We start from the raw sequence: 15,705 nt of genomic DNA, 5'->3' as shown, positions 1-15,705 counted from the left end.
AGACACTTCATCTTACTTCAGGAATCTTTTCCGCTTTGTGCCCCCCCCCCCATATTAATTGCAAACCCCAATCGCACATGCGGTATTTTTAGCGAGAATTTATTATGTAATGACATGTGGGGGGTGCGTAACGTAAAGCAAAAAACGGAGGCATAACGGGGTGCAGGGTGGGGGGGGGGGGGGCAAAAACGGAAAAGATCCGACTTCAGAAGGTAATAATTAATCCAACCTCAAGCACAACAGATTTAACTGACTCGAGTTATAAAAACTCTGATACCAACTTAATTAACCAAAGTTTCTGCATGCTCTCCCATTTCCCACAGTAGTATCTCATTTATAAATTTCTCGTTTCTGGGTGTTAAGAGAGCTCCTTTTAAGCTGGTGCTGTAGATATTTACAAAAATATTGCAAAATCTGATCGGAAAAACTAATTATCGTATTGGGCCAATTTGATTCTAGAGCAGTTTAAAAACACGAAACTACTTTTAATACCAAAGGTAGTGCTGTTGCAATCCAACGTGGTGCTGTAAATTGTTCTGCTGGATCCCAGCTTGCTGTTGAATGTTGTCAAACGAGTTCCTGATCTCGTTGAAATTCGGGGCCTGAATATTATCACAAGGCTGCTGTTGTTGCTGCTGGAAATTTCCACAGGCTGGCTGTAAGTTATTGCGGAGAGGTGGGATGTTATCCCGAATCAATTCCAGAGATGGGGGTATGTTGTCTCTGATCAGATCCCTCGGAGGTTGGATGTTCTCGGATAAAGGTTGCAAGTTCTTGCACATGGGTTGTCCGCGGTCGGGCGAAGGTTGAACAAGGTTCCGAGGCGCCTGAATAAGGTTACTCCTATTTGGAGGTTGAAAATTAACCGAGACCTGAATGCCATTATCGTTAGAGGCAGGCGTGACGTTGTTGCGAGTGTTTTGTAAAGTAGAAAGTGAGTTTTGGATATTAGTGAGTGACGTCTGTATACTGGAGATTGAGGGCGGGATAAATTCCCTCGGATGCTGAGGGTTAATGTAATTCTGCTGGATAATTTCCACTTTGGGTTGCAAGGCTTCCACAGGGGGTCCCTGGGGAGGCTGGAGACTTTTCCTGGATTGTTGAACTTTGCGGTTGGGTTGTACAATTTTCTGGGAAGAATCGGCACCTTCTGAATTGCGTGGTTTCTTTGGTGAGCTTTTCTTTTTCGGCGTGGATGACTTGCCAGAAGTAGTTGGCTTATTGGACGCGGCCAGAGCTTCTTTGCTAATGTTGACTTTTGGTCCTGCGAATACCCAGCCAATTTTTCTATGCCTGGCCAGTGAGAATACAAATGTACAGACCTTTCTGTTTAGCAACAAGTGAAGATTTTCAGCAGTTAAATTAATAGAGCCGTTGGGCAGTTTAGAGTCAGGGTAAGGTGCTAGTAGTCTATTCCTGCGTCTAATTAAGGTATTTCGAATTTTGGAGTAGACAGGGGGCGTCAACTCTTGGGTTGCCTCCCAGGCTTGTACTACACTATCATATATCATTTTGGGTTGCATAGTAGGATCCAGATCTAATTTGGCATACAGTTCGCGTCTGAAATGCTGCTCTTCCAAATAAATCAAATCAGGCTCATGTGTGTGATTGTTCTCGTTTCGCACAATTATGGTGAGAGCAGCATCAGTGGTGATGTGGCATTTGCATCCCACTTCGACACAGAGGAAGTAGATTGACTTTGGGGTGGATCGATTCCGTTTGAACCTGAATCCGTCTACAATCAGATTGGTTCCGCCTCTCGCTTTGGAAGGAATTATTGCAAAATCCGTCTGCATATATTTGGGCTAAAACAAATATCACAATACAAACTGTTTTATAACTCATTTAGTGGGAATTTATTCCAGCATTTCTTCGGAAAAGCAGTAATCTTAAATGAAGGCCTTAGCATTCTATCTTAGCATTCTATCTTTCTCCTTACTCCAATGACAAAATTCTATAATCCAATCCCACATTTACAACAAATATCTTTACTGGCCTAAACACCTAGCCGAACAAATGATTAAGTGTATCCCCACATCAAGCTTCTAAGCATCCCATTACGATCTTGTCTCGTAAGTTATTCAACTATAGTGAATAAAAATCTTCTGTCAAAGAAAGGAAACCATTCATAGATAATGAATGTTTATTCAAGGAAAAAATGTTTCAACATGCACATAAAACATTAACCTATGTAAAAACGAATAATATCAGATCAACTATTCGAACCACTATTAGATGGCATACACTACTACCAACTTTTCAGATGACAAATTAAAATTTTAATTAAAATTTGAAGAACATAACCGACTAACGTCGGTCCAATTACTCTCAAACAGCCGGTGAGCGGTTGGCTTCGTCATTAACGAGCTTCGGTTTAGTGATGCTAGCTTTAGCTTAACTGAAGGGGCGTGCAGGTGTGAGGATTGGTGGGGGGAGTGAAGGGGTGATATGGGAGAGGGGTAAAGGTGGTGTTGTGCGGGTCAAAATTTGAGAACGGCCCTGAAAGGCTCTACGAGAAATTAATGCCCTCTGGGCGCTACCTTTTTATCCCGTTTTTGAGAACGAAAAATCAAATGGGTCAGACAAAAATCGGCCACGCAAAAAATTGCATAAAAAGACATAATTGCTACAAACAAATAATTGCTACAATTTTGACTAATATAATTGCTACAAACTTCGTTTGAGAGCAATTAAAAAAATGAATTCGAGTCATTAAAATAGTTATTTCAAAACTGAAACCGTGCAATAATTTCAATTATGCCTAATTAGAAAACCCTGAAACATGTTCTTAATAAGACTGCGTGACAAGAGGAAAGCCAAACAAAACTACAAAAACACTAATATTTAAACTGAAACCATAATGCGGATATAATATATAATATATAAACTGAAAACCTTGCATAAGTTCACTTAGATTTTACCATCAAGATAATGACAATTTTCAGTGATCACATAAGCCAAACCGAAGCGCAATGAACTCAACAATTATTAAATTTTAACGAAAGAAATAAAAAGTATTTGAAAAACCAATTTCCCAATTCAATAAAAGATAGGAACGAGCTCATTTTTTTGCAAAAAGCATCAGAAATTTCAACCCTGATTGACATTTTCTAATACAACGTACAAGCGAAAGTTATCTTTATTCATGTTTTTTCTCTATGAGATTTGAGAATAGGCAACACGGAAGACTACTTACAGAAAACATCAAAATATCTTTTTCCAAAAAATCATTTTCTAAATAATAGCCTTGCAGACTTACGCCATTTAAACCAGCATAAATACGAAACATGTTATTAAAGAGGTTCTCTGGTATAGGCGATATAAATAAGAAAATATAGGCATAAATTGACTTCAGCTTAGTTTCGACAGAAAAATTAATTATTCGCAAGGATTCTATTCTAAACATTGAAAAGTGTGTCTTTAAACGGTAGCAGGAGAGCAGTTCACGAATGGCTTTGCAGTACCTTTTTCAAAAAAATTTAACTAAACACTTCTGTAAAATGATAAAAATCCATATAAAATTTTGCTTCTCCTTTTAAAGTAAACAAAATGAAAACCATAGCCCACAGATTGCCGGAAAATAGCCGCGATAGACGCTTGTGGCCTTCCATGAATTGCACCAACTATAGAAATTAGATAGACAGATTGACCACCAATCCTTTAATAGACCACTAGACTTCTTGGGCTAGATTCAGACTGTCATTTTTATGAGAAACAAACGACCTATAAGGAAAAGGCCCTAATCGAGTTTTTTCAAAATTAATATTCGAAATCAAAAACTCAAGGCTCTAATACTCAAGAATTACGGCATATACGTTCGTCACTACTTAGATGCACACTATTGATCTTCAACTAGTAAATTTTAGAAAATTTAAAGTTCATTACCTGAAAACGTTGAAAAATCTTCTCGTTCAATAATTGATTCAATTTTTGGCAGACTATTCCATGAAAGTTTATAAAACCCCATAAAATAAATAATCGATCAAAAATTCAGTTTCAACGAAAAGCGGGCTGGTTCCAAACCCCCGACACAAAATAAATGTTCGTTAATATTTATAAATCATCTTAAATTTAAGAACGAGGGAACAAAACCTCATGTTTTCTTTTATTCAATTGCCTGGCTCAAAAACCACTTACTAGGTAGGGGTTCAAACCCACGACGTCTCAGGTGATAGCCTGGCAAATTCTCCACTACGCTACAGGAGCTCTGTAACAGGAGCTATGTACACTCATCGCTCACAATTGGTTTTATTTTAGCAACAGACTTAATTTCTGAAAGCGCGCAATTCAAATCCCTCAAAAGAGAATAAAAAAGTCAAGCGTGAAAAAGTCTCTCGAAAAATTAAATCAAAAGAATGCTAGAAGAAAACGCTCGAGCTGAAAATTTTTGCATAAAAAGACAGGTTTATAATAACTGCATCAAATTTCGTTCGAGAGCAATTTAAAAAGTTGATCCCCTTCATTCGTGGATATAACACCGAAGAGCCTGCAATGTGCCACCTATTTGTTGTTCTATGCAAATTTCAATATTACCGGAGACCTTCAAAGACATATTCTAAAAGAAACTGATAGACAATAAAATCATCAAGTTCATTAATCCGAGTGAGCAAAAAATTCGATAATACTTACCCGTTTCTGTTTCCGGGACAAAAAGGTGCACACAACTGGTACTCTAGACTCGGCCTCTGGGTCTTTAAGAGGTGCCAGTAACATGTTTCTCCTTCTGTGCAACGAGCTTCTAATCTTATTGTACTCTGGAGGTAGAAAATCATTGTGCAATTCCCACGCTTGTACCACCATGCTGTACAGATCTCTCGGCGCTAGGGTCGGATCCTCGTCAATTTTATCAAACAGCTGCTGTCTGAATTTTTGTTCCTCGATTTGCTGGAGGTCCGGGTCGTGATTGTGGTTATCCTGGTTTTTAAGGATGACACTAACATCTGGGTCCGTGGTCACGTGACATTTGCAATCACCGTGAACACATTTGAAGTATACTGCACGCGGTGTAGTTCTGTTTCGTTTAAAACGGTACCCACCTATGATCAAATTACTCCCACCTCTCGCTTTTGAGGGCACAAATGAGAAATCAATAGGTTCTGGTTGGGGTCCTTCTTTAATGGTCACATTATCGTCATCAACCATCGGGCCATTGATAATTCTCTGCCTTTTGATTTTCAATTTTAGCGGTTTTCTTCCCGCTTTCTTTTTGGGTTTCATCGAAAGGTCAAGTTCGCGTTCTTCGTCAGTTTCAGTGTCCACGATTCGGTCGTTCATCGGGTCATAATCTTCATCATCATCGTCATCTTCTTCTTCTTCGATTATTTTAGGTCTCTTCTTTCGAGGGGAAATAAGTTCAAAATCTTCTTCGTCCGAGTCTCGACTCAAAAACTGGACAAGTTTAGCTTTAGTCGAAGCTGTTCTTAGGTCAAGTTCGACTGGTGTATCATCCTCATCGTCATCATCAGCATCTGTCATACTTGTATCAACTCTCAACAATTCATTTTTGACTTTGATCGGTTGTGGCTCTTTTGCCTGCTCATTGTTCTCCGTTATATTGCTTTTTATAGGGGTTTCTTCGGTGGTGACATTCATGGCTTCTTGTTCCGTTCCGTCCTTCTCTGAGACTTCAGAACTCAAGGCATTTACTCCAGCTTCGTTAGACGATGACTGTTGACTTGCACTGTCTTCTTGCTCATTGGTGGTCAGTATTTCTGCATCAGTAGTTTCGGAATTCTCGACAGGCGTTTCAATTTCAATTGAACTTTCAATTTCGGTTACTAAACTGGCCTGGCCATTATCGTGAGATGTTGTCTCATGGTTGCTCATATTAGAAACCGAATCAGTGCCTGGTTCATTGGGGTCCTGTTGGGTTTCGGGTACTGCTAAACTAGGGTCACTATTGTCCAAATCCTCCACTTGACTAGATCCCTGGACTATGTTTTCAACGTTATCGTCCATTTCGAGGTCATTCACACTTCGAACAGAGTGAACAGAAGCAATTTGAGGAAACTCGCTCTGATTGGTTGCGAAAATTTCAGTTGTAACATCTGTACCTGTATTGTTGGAAGTCGTATCAAAAGACATACCAATGCCAGATTCACTAGTAACATTGTTAATATCATTTCGGGTTGTTTCTTGCTGCAGTTCGTCAAACGAAGACATTTTATTCTCCTTGCAATTGATTTCGGGTAATATTGCGCCCATAGGGCTGTCGAAAGTAGGTGGAACATCGTTCTGCATATCTTCATTATTGCTTGAAAATTGAACATCCTCATTTTGTAAAAAGACAGATTCCTTTTCGATGGCCATTTGCTCCTCACTGTTTTCGCCGGGTTGGGCGGTATTTGATTCCTGGGCTACATTTGTTGAATTATTCATTTCGGGTGGCCCACTGTCATTTTCTAGCGGAACTGTGGGTTGTTCTGTCATATTGAAACTAGGGGGCACCGCTGAATTTACCTATCAACAAAAAGAACAAGTCGATATTAAGAGAACTTTCAAAGAGGAACAGCTCAAATAAGATCTCAGAAGCACCACTAGGCATTGAACAGTAGAAAAAGTTCCTTTTGCACACATAACCAAATCACTTCATGAATTACGTAGATCACTAAAAATATAGGGTAAAATTGATGTTTCAAAAAATCGATAACTTTATTCGAGTGAAATCAACTAGATCACGCAACAGCCAGTCAGACAAAACTTTGAAAAAAAGTGTCAACTGGTCAGCCAACAATTAACATAGCTGGCAGATTGCCAGAAAATAGCCGCAATAGATTCGTAGATCGGCAGTCTTAAAAAAAACAGTAAAAAAGACAGACCAAAAAACTCGTCTTTTCATTGAAGGCTGATCTGTTATATTTTGATTAAAAATCTGTATAAGTTACTGCTGCCTCTATTAGCTGATCTCAAATAACCTTCAATTAGAGTGACACACACCCATTTGATCTTATCTCTTTGAATTAAAGTAAATAAAAGTCAATTTCAAAGTGAGCAGGTCATTTTTGAGAGTGAGGTAAGTCAAGTGTGACCAAAAATTTAATCACGCGCATGAACAAAAAAACTCGCTACACTAAGAGCAAAAAATGACGTCACACATGCAATTCAGTTGAAATTGCATGAACGAATGAACAAAAAGTGGCTGTGACGTCATATGGTCGCAACAAAAATCATGACGACGAAATAAAAAAACATAGCAGGACAAGTCCTGACGTACAATTCAAAGAATTTTCATTGACTAAACAGAAAAACTAGACCTAGAATGGACTATGGGTGAATTGAGAAAACCATTTTTAAAAAAAAATCAGATCAAAAAATAAGAAAAAACACAAAAATCAATGTCAAAATGCCGCATGTGAAAAAAACCACTAGGGAGAAATGAAAATTTAATTCAAACAAAAAACTAGGCCTAGAATGAGCTGTGAATGGATTGCGAAAAACCATTTAGAAAAAAATCCGATCCAAAAAATTGAGAAAACAGTAAAAATCAGAGTGAAATTGCCGCATGTGAACAAAAAACCACTAGCGAGAAAGCGAATTTTTGTTCATACACAGTTTTCTCTCTACTTTAAAATTAGAGCGAAAAAAATTCACGCCGCAAAACCACTCGCTTTTTCGCTCCATTTCCTGTTTCGGCGTGACCAAAATCACTACTCCAATTTGACTTCAAAAATAATGAAAATGTGTGAACAGATCTTTAAAAAAAAGACAGCGCCCCAATACAATTCAAATTCTTTGAATTGTAAAAACCAAGAGAAGGCCAATAATAGCCCCAGCTATCGCTGTGCGGCTATTAAAAACATAACAGCCTAACGTCGGACAAATTGCTCTCAAACGACCGCCCGGGGGCTCAGTTATATTGTAGCCTGGTAACTTCGTGGGGGAATAGTTGGCTTGCAGGCGGGGTGAAAGTTAACTGAAGGGTTTCAAAAGCTGTCCTCAGAGGCTATTGATGACCATTGAGTTAAAGTAAAAAACTTGTAACCAATTTTGGTGCATTTTGAATTTGGCAGGTAGTTTTAAAATGCCACCGATGAGTTAAGCTGCTAAAATTTAGATTAAGCAAAGCGAAAAAGGAAGGGTGGTAGAAATGAAAACAGTCGAGCAAAAATTTTGCTTAAAAACAAAGACACAATATGATGACTTCAATATTGCTCCAAACTGCGTTCGAGAGCATTAAAAATAAAGACACAATATGATGACTTCAATATTGCTCCAAACTGCGTTCGAGAGCAAATACATAGACTAATAGGACTGAAATCTTTGCACCACATTTCAAATTGTATTGTTTGCCATTGTATTATTAGATTACCAATTCACCGGCTCTCTAAATCGTGCGACTAAAATTATTACCCTGGACACAAATGCTCTTTCGGCGATTCTTAGCGCCCAAAGACTGAAGTGTCTGATCATTTTCTAAGCCCAACTTTTACAGTTATCATAAAATGATGAGGCGCAGACATATTTTTCCACCATCTACAAGCAGCTGTGAAGCAAAGCAGACGGTTAAAAATGACATTTTCAAATCAATTTTAACCTATATTTTTAGTGATCTACTCGATTCATAAGCACTTTTGTTTGGTTTCTTTCAGGCAGCAGTGGATTAGAATTAGATAAAAATTTTGTTTCTGATAAAAAAAAATTTTGGGTTAAAAAACGTTCGAAATCTATATCAGCAATGTTTTATGTGGCATATCAATCAAACACGCTTGTTAATAGGTGCTTCGGCAGAAAATTGAAAAATATGGCTTCAGAGGCAACTGCTTAAAATGGTTACAAAATTATCTTTCCAAAAGTGTCCGGTGAGTAGCTGATGGTGTGTCGTCAGAACCAAGTATTATCAAATTTGGCGCTCCACGGGGATCTATTCTTGTGCCCCTGTTGTTTCTGCTGTACATAAATGATCTGCATCAAGTATGTTATTAGACTGTTAAAGTTTTACTTTTCGCAGACGACACAAGTTTAACAGCCTTAATGTTCAGACCAATAACATTACGTCTAACCAGTGTTTACTTAATGATTGGCTCAATGCAAACAGACTAGTGTTAAATGTGAAGAAACGGTTCAAATGAACAGAGGCAAGTGATTCCAATTGGAACTTCATTTCAAATAAATCTATTATCAAGAACAAACCTGTATGAAAATATCATGGTGTATATGTTAATAGTTAATTATCTAATCCATCTCGCATTGATTGAGTTCAATTAAGACTTGGAAAGCAGTGTGGTATAGTTCCTAATTTAAAATATTGTGCCCAGAAAAAAATAAACACCCAGATGTTGTCTTATGTACCCAGAAAAACAGCATTTCGTAAAAAATTGAAATTAATTTAATTTCGGAACGAGAAACAAGCTGAGATACCTCTAAAGGTAACGAAATCCGTTCTTGAATTACACACATAAACTGCTAAAATTTTGTTAAGATAAGCTATTTGAGCTCATTCTCAATAATATTTAAATAAAAAGTTTAAAATTAATCAAACACAAATATTCGGACTAGCTAAACCCCAGCCTCTTTCATAGTCATTATTAAGGAGAAGGATCGAACGGAATTCAATTCTGTACAGAGCTACAAAGCTGTACAATACACTGAATAAAATTATTCTCCCATGATTGTTACTGATCCGGTTAACTCAAATTGCGAAAATTTATCATACACAAAAAAGTTCATATTCCGCAGAAGTGAACTAGTGAAACAAATTTTCAATTTACAATAATAATGTAAATTTGCTTCACCCTGGTTGCATACTCCAGGACCACCGAAAAATAGCCCTGATAAAAAAAATTGATCCCTCTAGCGCCCTCTTGAGATGAGACATCGCAATTTATCAATTTTTAAGAAATTTCAAAGAACTTTTTTCTCATGCTCCAATTGAGTAGTAATGGCAGAATGCAAGACACTGGTCGTGTTTGACCATCAGTATGATTTTTTCAAAAAAATTAAAAGGACTTTACAGAAGTTGAAATTTTTTTGCCTTCTATTTACCAGTGTTTGCTATCGTTAATTGATAATTAATAGAACACAGAAGCATTCATACAGAACACAGAAGCATTCACAAGGAGTGGTTGCTGTATTTCTTTCTTTCTTTTTGACCTTGATGTTTCTACATCTATAAAACGAAACTACGCAGGCCGTTTTAAGCATCAGCTTATTGAAACTGAATCTTCAACTACTACTAAAATTTTTTCACTGATTAAAACCATTTGAATTGAACTTCTGTTTTTTCTGTATTGTTATTGACTGGACAATGGAACCAACCGACGCAGAGGATGTGGCCAATGGTACCGTGAGTAAAAACAACACACAAACATCACAACTATAACAGTTACAAACGGAAGTATTCAGTTACAAATGCAAACGGAAGTATACTAGTTACAAATGCTGACAAAAAAACAGAAAAATATGAACGATAAGCTGAGAGCACAGGAAAAGTACCCAAGGAAAGATACCGTTTTAATCGTTAACTCCCCCCCCCCCCATTTGATAGTCGAAGTGTACAGGACGTTACCCTAGAAACATTGAAATTTTTTTGATAAATTTCCTGGAGTGTACCTGGAGACCCAGCATCAAAGCTTGTCATATTGTTCCGGGCCAACTGAAGTACAACAATATGCCTACTGTTATTTGCAAGTTCATCTATTTTGCTGACGAAAAAGAAATTTTTAAAAGAATACCCTTACGAAACAAGAAAAATCCAATCAATGGAAACAATATCTACATAAACGAGCCACTCCCTGAGTGTGAGGCTCAAATCAAAGCAGAGGCTACGAAACGCATCTTACATAACAACAACACACAATTGCATTGTTTCCGCGCTCGTCGCAAACAACGAACAAAAACCTCAATTCGTACGGGTGAACGAAATAGAAGACTCAGACAATCTTACAACCATTAAAAACGTAATGTCATGGACGATGATGTAGACGTCAGATCTCCCGCTGCCAAACAAAAATAGTAAAAATTATTTGAGAACTTGAAACGATAACTGAAACAATAATCGTTCTTGAAATGTGCTATCTGTTACCATAACTCAAATTTCCCATCATGTTCAATCGGAAGAACAATTTTATCTTTTTCTTAGGATTCTAAATATTAGTATTAGTAATGCAACTGACACTGCAGAAAACCACCTGCTGGTTACACTTTATAGTTAGCAAAGTTTTCTGTCCTTAACTCTGCTTGCGATTTTCGCAAGTACTCTTTTCGGACTGTGATATACGGTCTTTTGAAAAGACAGGTGTTAAGGAAGAGTCAGTTTGTGATCTTTTGTTTTTATCTTCCTGTGATAATCGCGGGAACCAATTCTCTTTGATACCACTAATCTGCTGAAAATCTTTGTTTGCTTTTCTTTTGCGTTTTCTTTTTTTTCTCTTATTTTTAACCATTTGTAAACTTTTGACATTAGGCTTTGTCTGGCGGCCTGCGTAGCTAGATAGTTAATTAATTAAAACTTCAACTATTATCGAAAAACATGTCGAATTGTTTCACAATCATGCTTCAAAACATTCGTTCGCTAACCAAAAAATTTGATGACTTACAAGTGCTGCTAGAAAGCCTAAGTGAGAAACTATCAGCAATCTGTCTGACGGAAACTTGGCTCAAGGACTTTCACCACACAAAATCAATGTTTCTAGACGGTTATAGACCTCTCATTAACATCAACAGAAAAAAGAGGGGGTGGAGCTGCAATTTTTTAAAAAAAATCTCTACAAGCGAAGATTGTTAACTCATGTAACTTAAATGGACTTCAGGCGCTCACTATGAATGTTACTGAAACTCCTGAGACTGTCACCTATGTAACTTGTATGTAAATGCCTCCAAATTCAGTTAACGCGAAAGCCCTTAAAAATTGAACATTATATTGACAGTGTTAATAGAACCGCAATCTTATAACATCGTCTGTGGTGCTTTAATATCAATTTCTTAAAGAACAATCAAAAACGAGAGACGTTGAAGGAAATAATTAATGGATGTTGTAGGATAATAATTGATACAAATTCGATTAGACGAGAAGCTGAACGCTCAAAATCAAACTTAAGACATCTTTTTTGCGATTTTACAGCAGAGTTAAAAAATCATGTATATCTGATCATTATTTTGTGTTTCTTGGTTTTCAGACAGGAACACAGAAAGAAAGCAAACTTGAATACATCACTTCAAGAAACTGGCAAAAACTTAAAGATATCTCCCTACTTGAAAAGAATTTTTTGTTCTGAGTCATGAAATATCAAAACTGGAAAGCTGTGAGAAATTCAAGACAATTGATAACAAGTTTGAGGAGCTTCAAAATTTACTAAAATCAATTTTGGACAAATACCTTCCCACGCAGTTGGTTAAAAAACCATCATAGCTGGGTTGATAACCAATTGAAAAAAGAAATTGCAAAAAAATAGAATGTTCAGAGAAAGTATGAAAACAAAAACAATTGAGGCCAAAGAAAAGTACCAAGAAAATCGTAAAAAAGTTAAACATATGGGGAAAGTAAATATGAAACAATTTTATCAGAAAATAATAGAAAAGCATGCAGCAAAATCACACAGAAAATTTGTTCAAATAATAAAAAAAATCTTAGCGGTAATGAGCGGGAAAAAGTACAAAATCTCAATCAAAAGGAAGTAAACAATTTCAATCAGTTCTTTGCAAAAATTGGCAAAAAATTTGGATAAAAAGTTTAGACAGCCAGTGTTCATTAAAAAGGCAACAAGTTCAATCGATGTTTTTGTTACCAACTGGCAAAAATGAAGTGCTTAGAGTCATTCAGGAGGCTAAGCCAAAATACAGCGAAGACTATATGGATCTCAACTATATCTTAATAAAATCTGTAGCAGCTTCAATTGCGCACTACCTATCCAAACTGATTAATATATGTTTTCAAGAAGGCATTTTTCCAGACTCATTGAAAATAGCATCAGTAGTACCTCTACATAAAGAAGGTGAAAAAAGTGAACCCAATAACTTTCGCCCATTATCTCTCTTACCAACTCTTGGAAAAACTTTAGAAAAAGTTATTTAAATCGCATTTCTAATTATTTCAAAGACTATGAAATTTTAAATAACAAACAATTCGGCTTTAGGGATAAAAGAGGAACTGTCGACGCAGTTAGCAAATTGGTTGAATTAATATGAACATCACAACATTCTAGTACGGAGCACACCTATTGCGCATTTTCAGATTTACGTAAAGCTTTCAACACTATCGACAGAAAAATTCTGCTTCAAAAGTGTAAGATGTATGGACTAAGGGGTCCTGTATATACAATTTTGGAATCTCATTTGAAAAATAGAAACAAATCGTAGTCTGGACAAAGGAAGTCGCAAATGACAAAAGTGAAACACGGGGTACCACAAGGGTCTATATTAGGTCAACTTCTTTTCATTGTTTACATAAATGATTTGAAAACGAACAGCCCGTACTCGAACTTCATTTTCTATACCGATGATACTGCAGTTCACACTAAATCAAATAAAGCAACTGCTCGTCACGAGCATCAACAGATCTTATCCCAAACAGAAAACTGGCTTAAAAACGAACAAACTTACACTGAACACGGATAAAAGTAAGACCGTAACCTTTAAGACTAAGCACGACAGAAGCGATGTCTTTACAATGAACGGAAAGCCCCGTGAAAATCTAACTTCTTTAGGTTGCTTGTGCATAACGATTGACAAAAAATAGATTTTAGAGAACACTCGAAACGCGTAGAAAAGAAATTGATACAATTTTGCGGACATTACTAAAAATTGAGAAAAATTTTAAATCACAGCTAATTGATCAAGATATTCAACACTTATATTCAAGATATTCAACACTTAAACCAGTGGTTCAATATGGGATTATAATCTAAGGGACAGCCAGTAGAGCTACGATGCAGAAAATCGACGCAAAAATAGAATACTGAGAGTAATCTTTTTTATTCGAAAGCTTGACTCAGTTTCTCTCATCAGAGAGAAATACTAAACTTTTTCAGCCCAGGAGCTTCACCTGTACGAAGTTTTTAAACTGATGACTAAAAGCATAAGACGTGAAAATTGTATCATGGACATAAATCACTTCATTACACCAAATGAACTGTCAAAACTGTGTTCAAGCGAAAAAGGTGTTGAATATGTCCCCCTTAATTCACTTTTTTCCGAAAACAGTTTATCAAATAAAATCCACACTCAAACTGGATTCTAATTTTGTAACAAAAGTGAAAAATTTGAGCGGTCCACAGTTAAAAAATTTTGCTCACGAAAAGCTAGAAAACTATTTTTTTTTACTGAATGAACAACTCACTATGTTAATTTATGGCTTAAATTAGAAACTTTATTCATCAAAAATCTGGCCAATTTTGAAATTTTTTAAAAAAATAATCTTCCTTGTTTTTTTCCTCACTATCACTTTAATTTTGATCTCGACTGAATATCTTTTGAATTAAATATCATGAAATTTCTCTTCCGAATATGAGACGCCTGAAAACGGACCCTATGGTCTAATGGCGATCTTTCTGGTGCTAGTTCTTTTAAGTGTATTGATCAAGTGTGTAAGTGCTCTATTGATTCTGTAAAGACACCAGTAAACAATTTATTATTATTATTATTATTATTATTATTAGTGTTTAGAGTAGGGATTGTGAGGGCTTATAGCCCCGTTCCCTATCCTTTCCGAGTCTTATATGGTGCTGATGTGATAATTACATTTAAGCTAAAAATTTCTCAACCAATCATAACGCTTCACTGCACTATGGGTAAATACTTGCAACCAATCAAAATCCACCATCAACACTAAGATTTTCAGTGTTTGCTTATTCTTAACCCCCCCGCCGTGCGACTTCAATCTATCACAACCAAATGTGATTAAGAACTACTCATGGCATTTATTTGACAGTTAGTTTCTAGTGACATCTTCGGCACTATGAAATTATTTTCAGTTTCGTCACTCCTTAACGTCGGGATAGTATTACGTCGGCATATAATTGAGGAAAAAAGGCCAGATTAGAAATAACGTATCTTGATTTAAAAAGATAATCATAAAAAGTACCTCTGTAGATTCCTGTAGCATCTGATCAACAATCGGCTCACATGCGGGAGAGAGATCCAAAGGTGACAACTCGGCCGGAAGAGGAACATCGTCCGAATTGTCCATTTTAGACCCGATATTCGGGAACTGTTCGTCCAGGAACAAATCGTCCATCGCTGCCAGGGGAAGCAAAACTGTAAATCGAGGAGCCTTAACTGGACGCGACTATTTTACAGCTCACCGCACAGAGCTTCTAAGATTATTCAGAGAGCGAGTTCTGGAAATCTACAGCGTGCTCCACCCCTGATTTCATTCAGTCCACGCATCTGGCAGCAAATTTAAAAGTCATTTGTCTGAAAAGAATCTTTTCAACAAACCATACTTTGAATAGTTATTTTCGGTTCTACATCTTTTCACCCCCACATTTGATTATCATGTATTTTAAACCCTACATCAATTTACCCTGCAATTTTTTCAACCGAAACTCCAGTAACTCTTATTTTGAAACGTACTTGTGCCAATTATGTACAGTATTAAAATCGGGGTGAGATGATTAAAAAGGGTGGATTAGTCTGGGTAAAAAAATGGATGTAATACTAATAGGAGTGAATAACTGGACACCGACCGTTATTTTCAGTGCTACACTTCTTAAAACACTCAGTGAAAAACAGAGTCAGTAAGAGTATTTATTCTCTAAAACTACAGTAGAA

At 36.7% G+C, this 15,705-nt stretch overlaps 1 protein-coding gene across 1 annotated transcript; it reads right to left on the bottom strand.

Annotated features, from left to right (window-relative positions):
* Nucleotides 1–412: 412 nt before the first annotated feature.
* On the bottom strand, nucleotides 413–15,344 carry LOC142353702 (uncharacterized). Its single transcript, XM_075406025.1, has 3 exons — nucleotides 15,017–15,344; nucleotides 4,630–6,459; nucleotides 413–1,805 (listed from the first exon to the last, which is right to left on the bottom strand). Exons 1-3 carry the CDS (start codon nucleotides 15,167–15,169, stop codon nucleotides 486–488), a joined length of 3,303 nt encoding a protein of 1,100 aa, XP_075262140.1. The 5' UTR covers nucleotides 15,170–15,344; the 3' UTR covers nucleotides 413–485.
* Nucleotides 15,345–15,705: the final 361 nt, after the last annotated feature.

The sequence above is a fragment of the Convolutriloba macropyga genome, chromosome 14 (assembly GCF_964194025.1).
Source record: "Convolutriloba macropyga chromosome 14, txConMacr16.3, whole genome shotgun sequence".
In the NCBI taxonomy this organism is placed as follows: domain Eukaryota; kingdom Metazoa; phylum Xenacoelomorpha; order Acoela; family Convolutidae; genus Convolutriloba; species Convolutriloba macropyga.
This window is presented reverse-complemented; position numbering and strand designations above follow the sequence as displayed.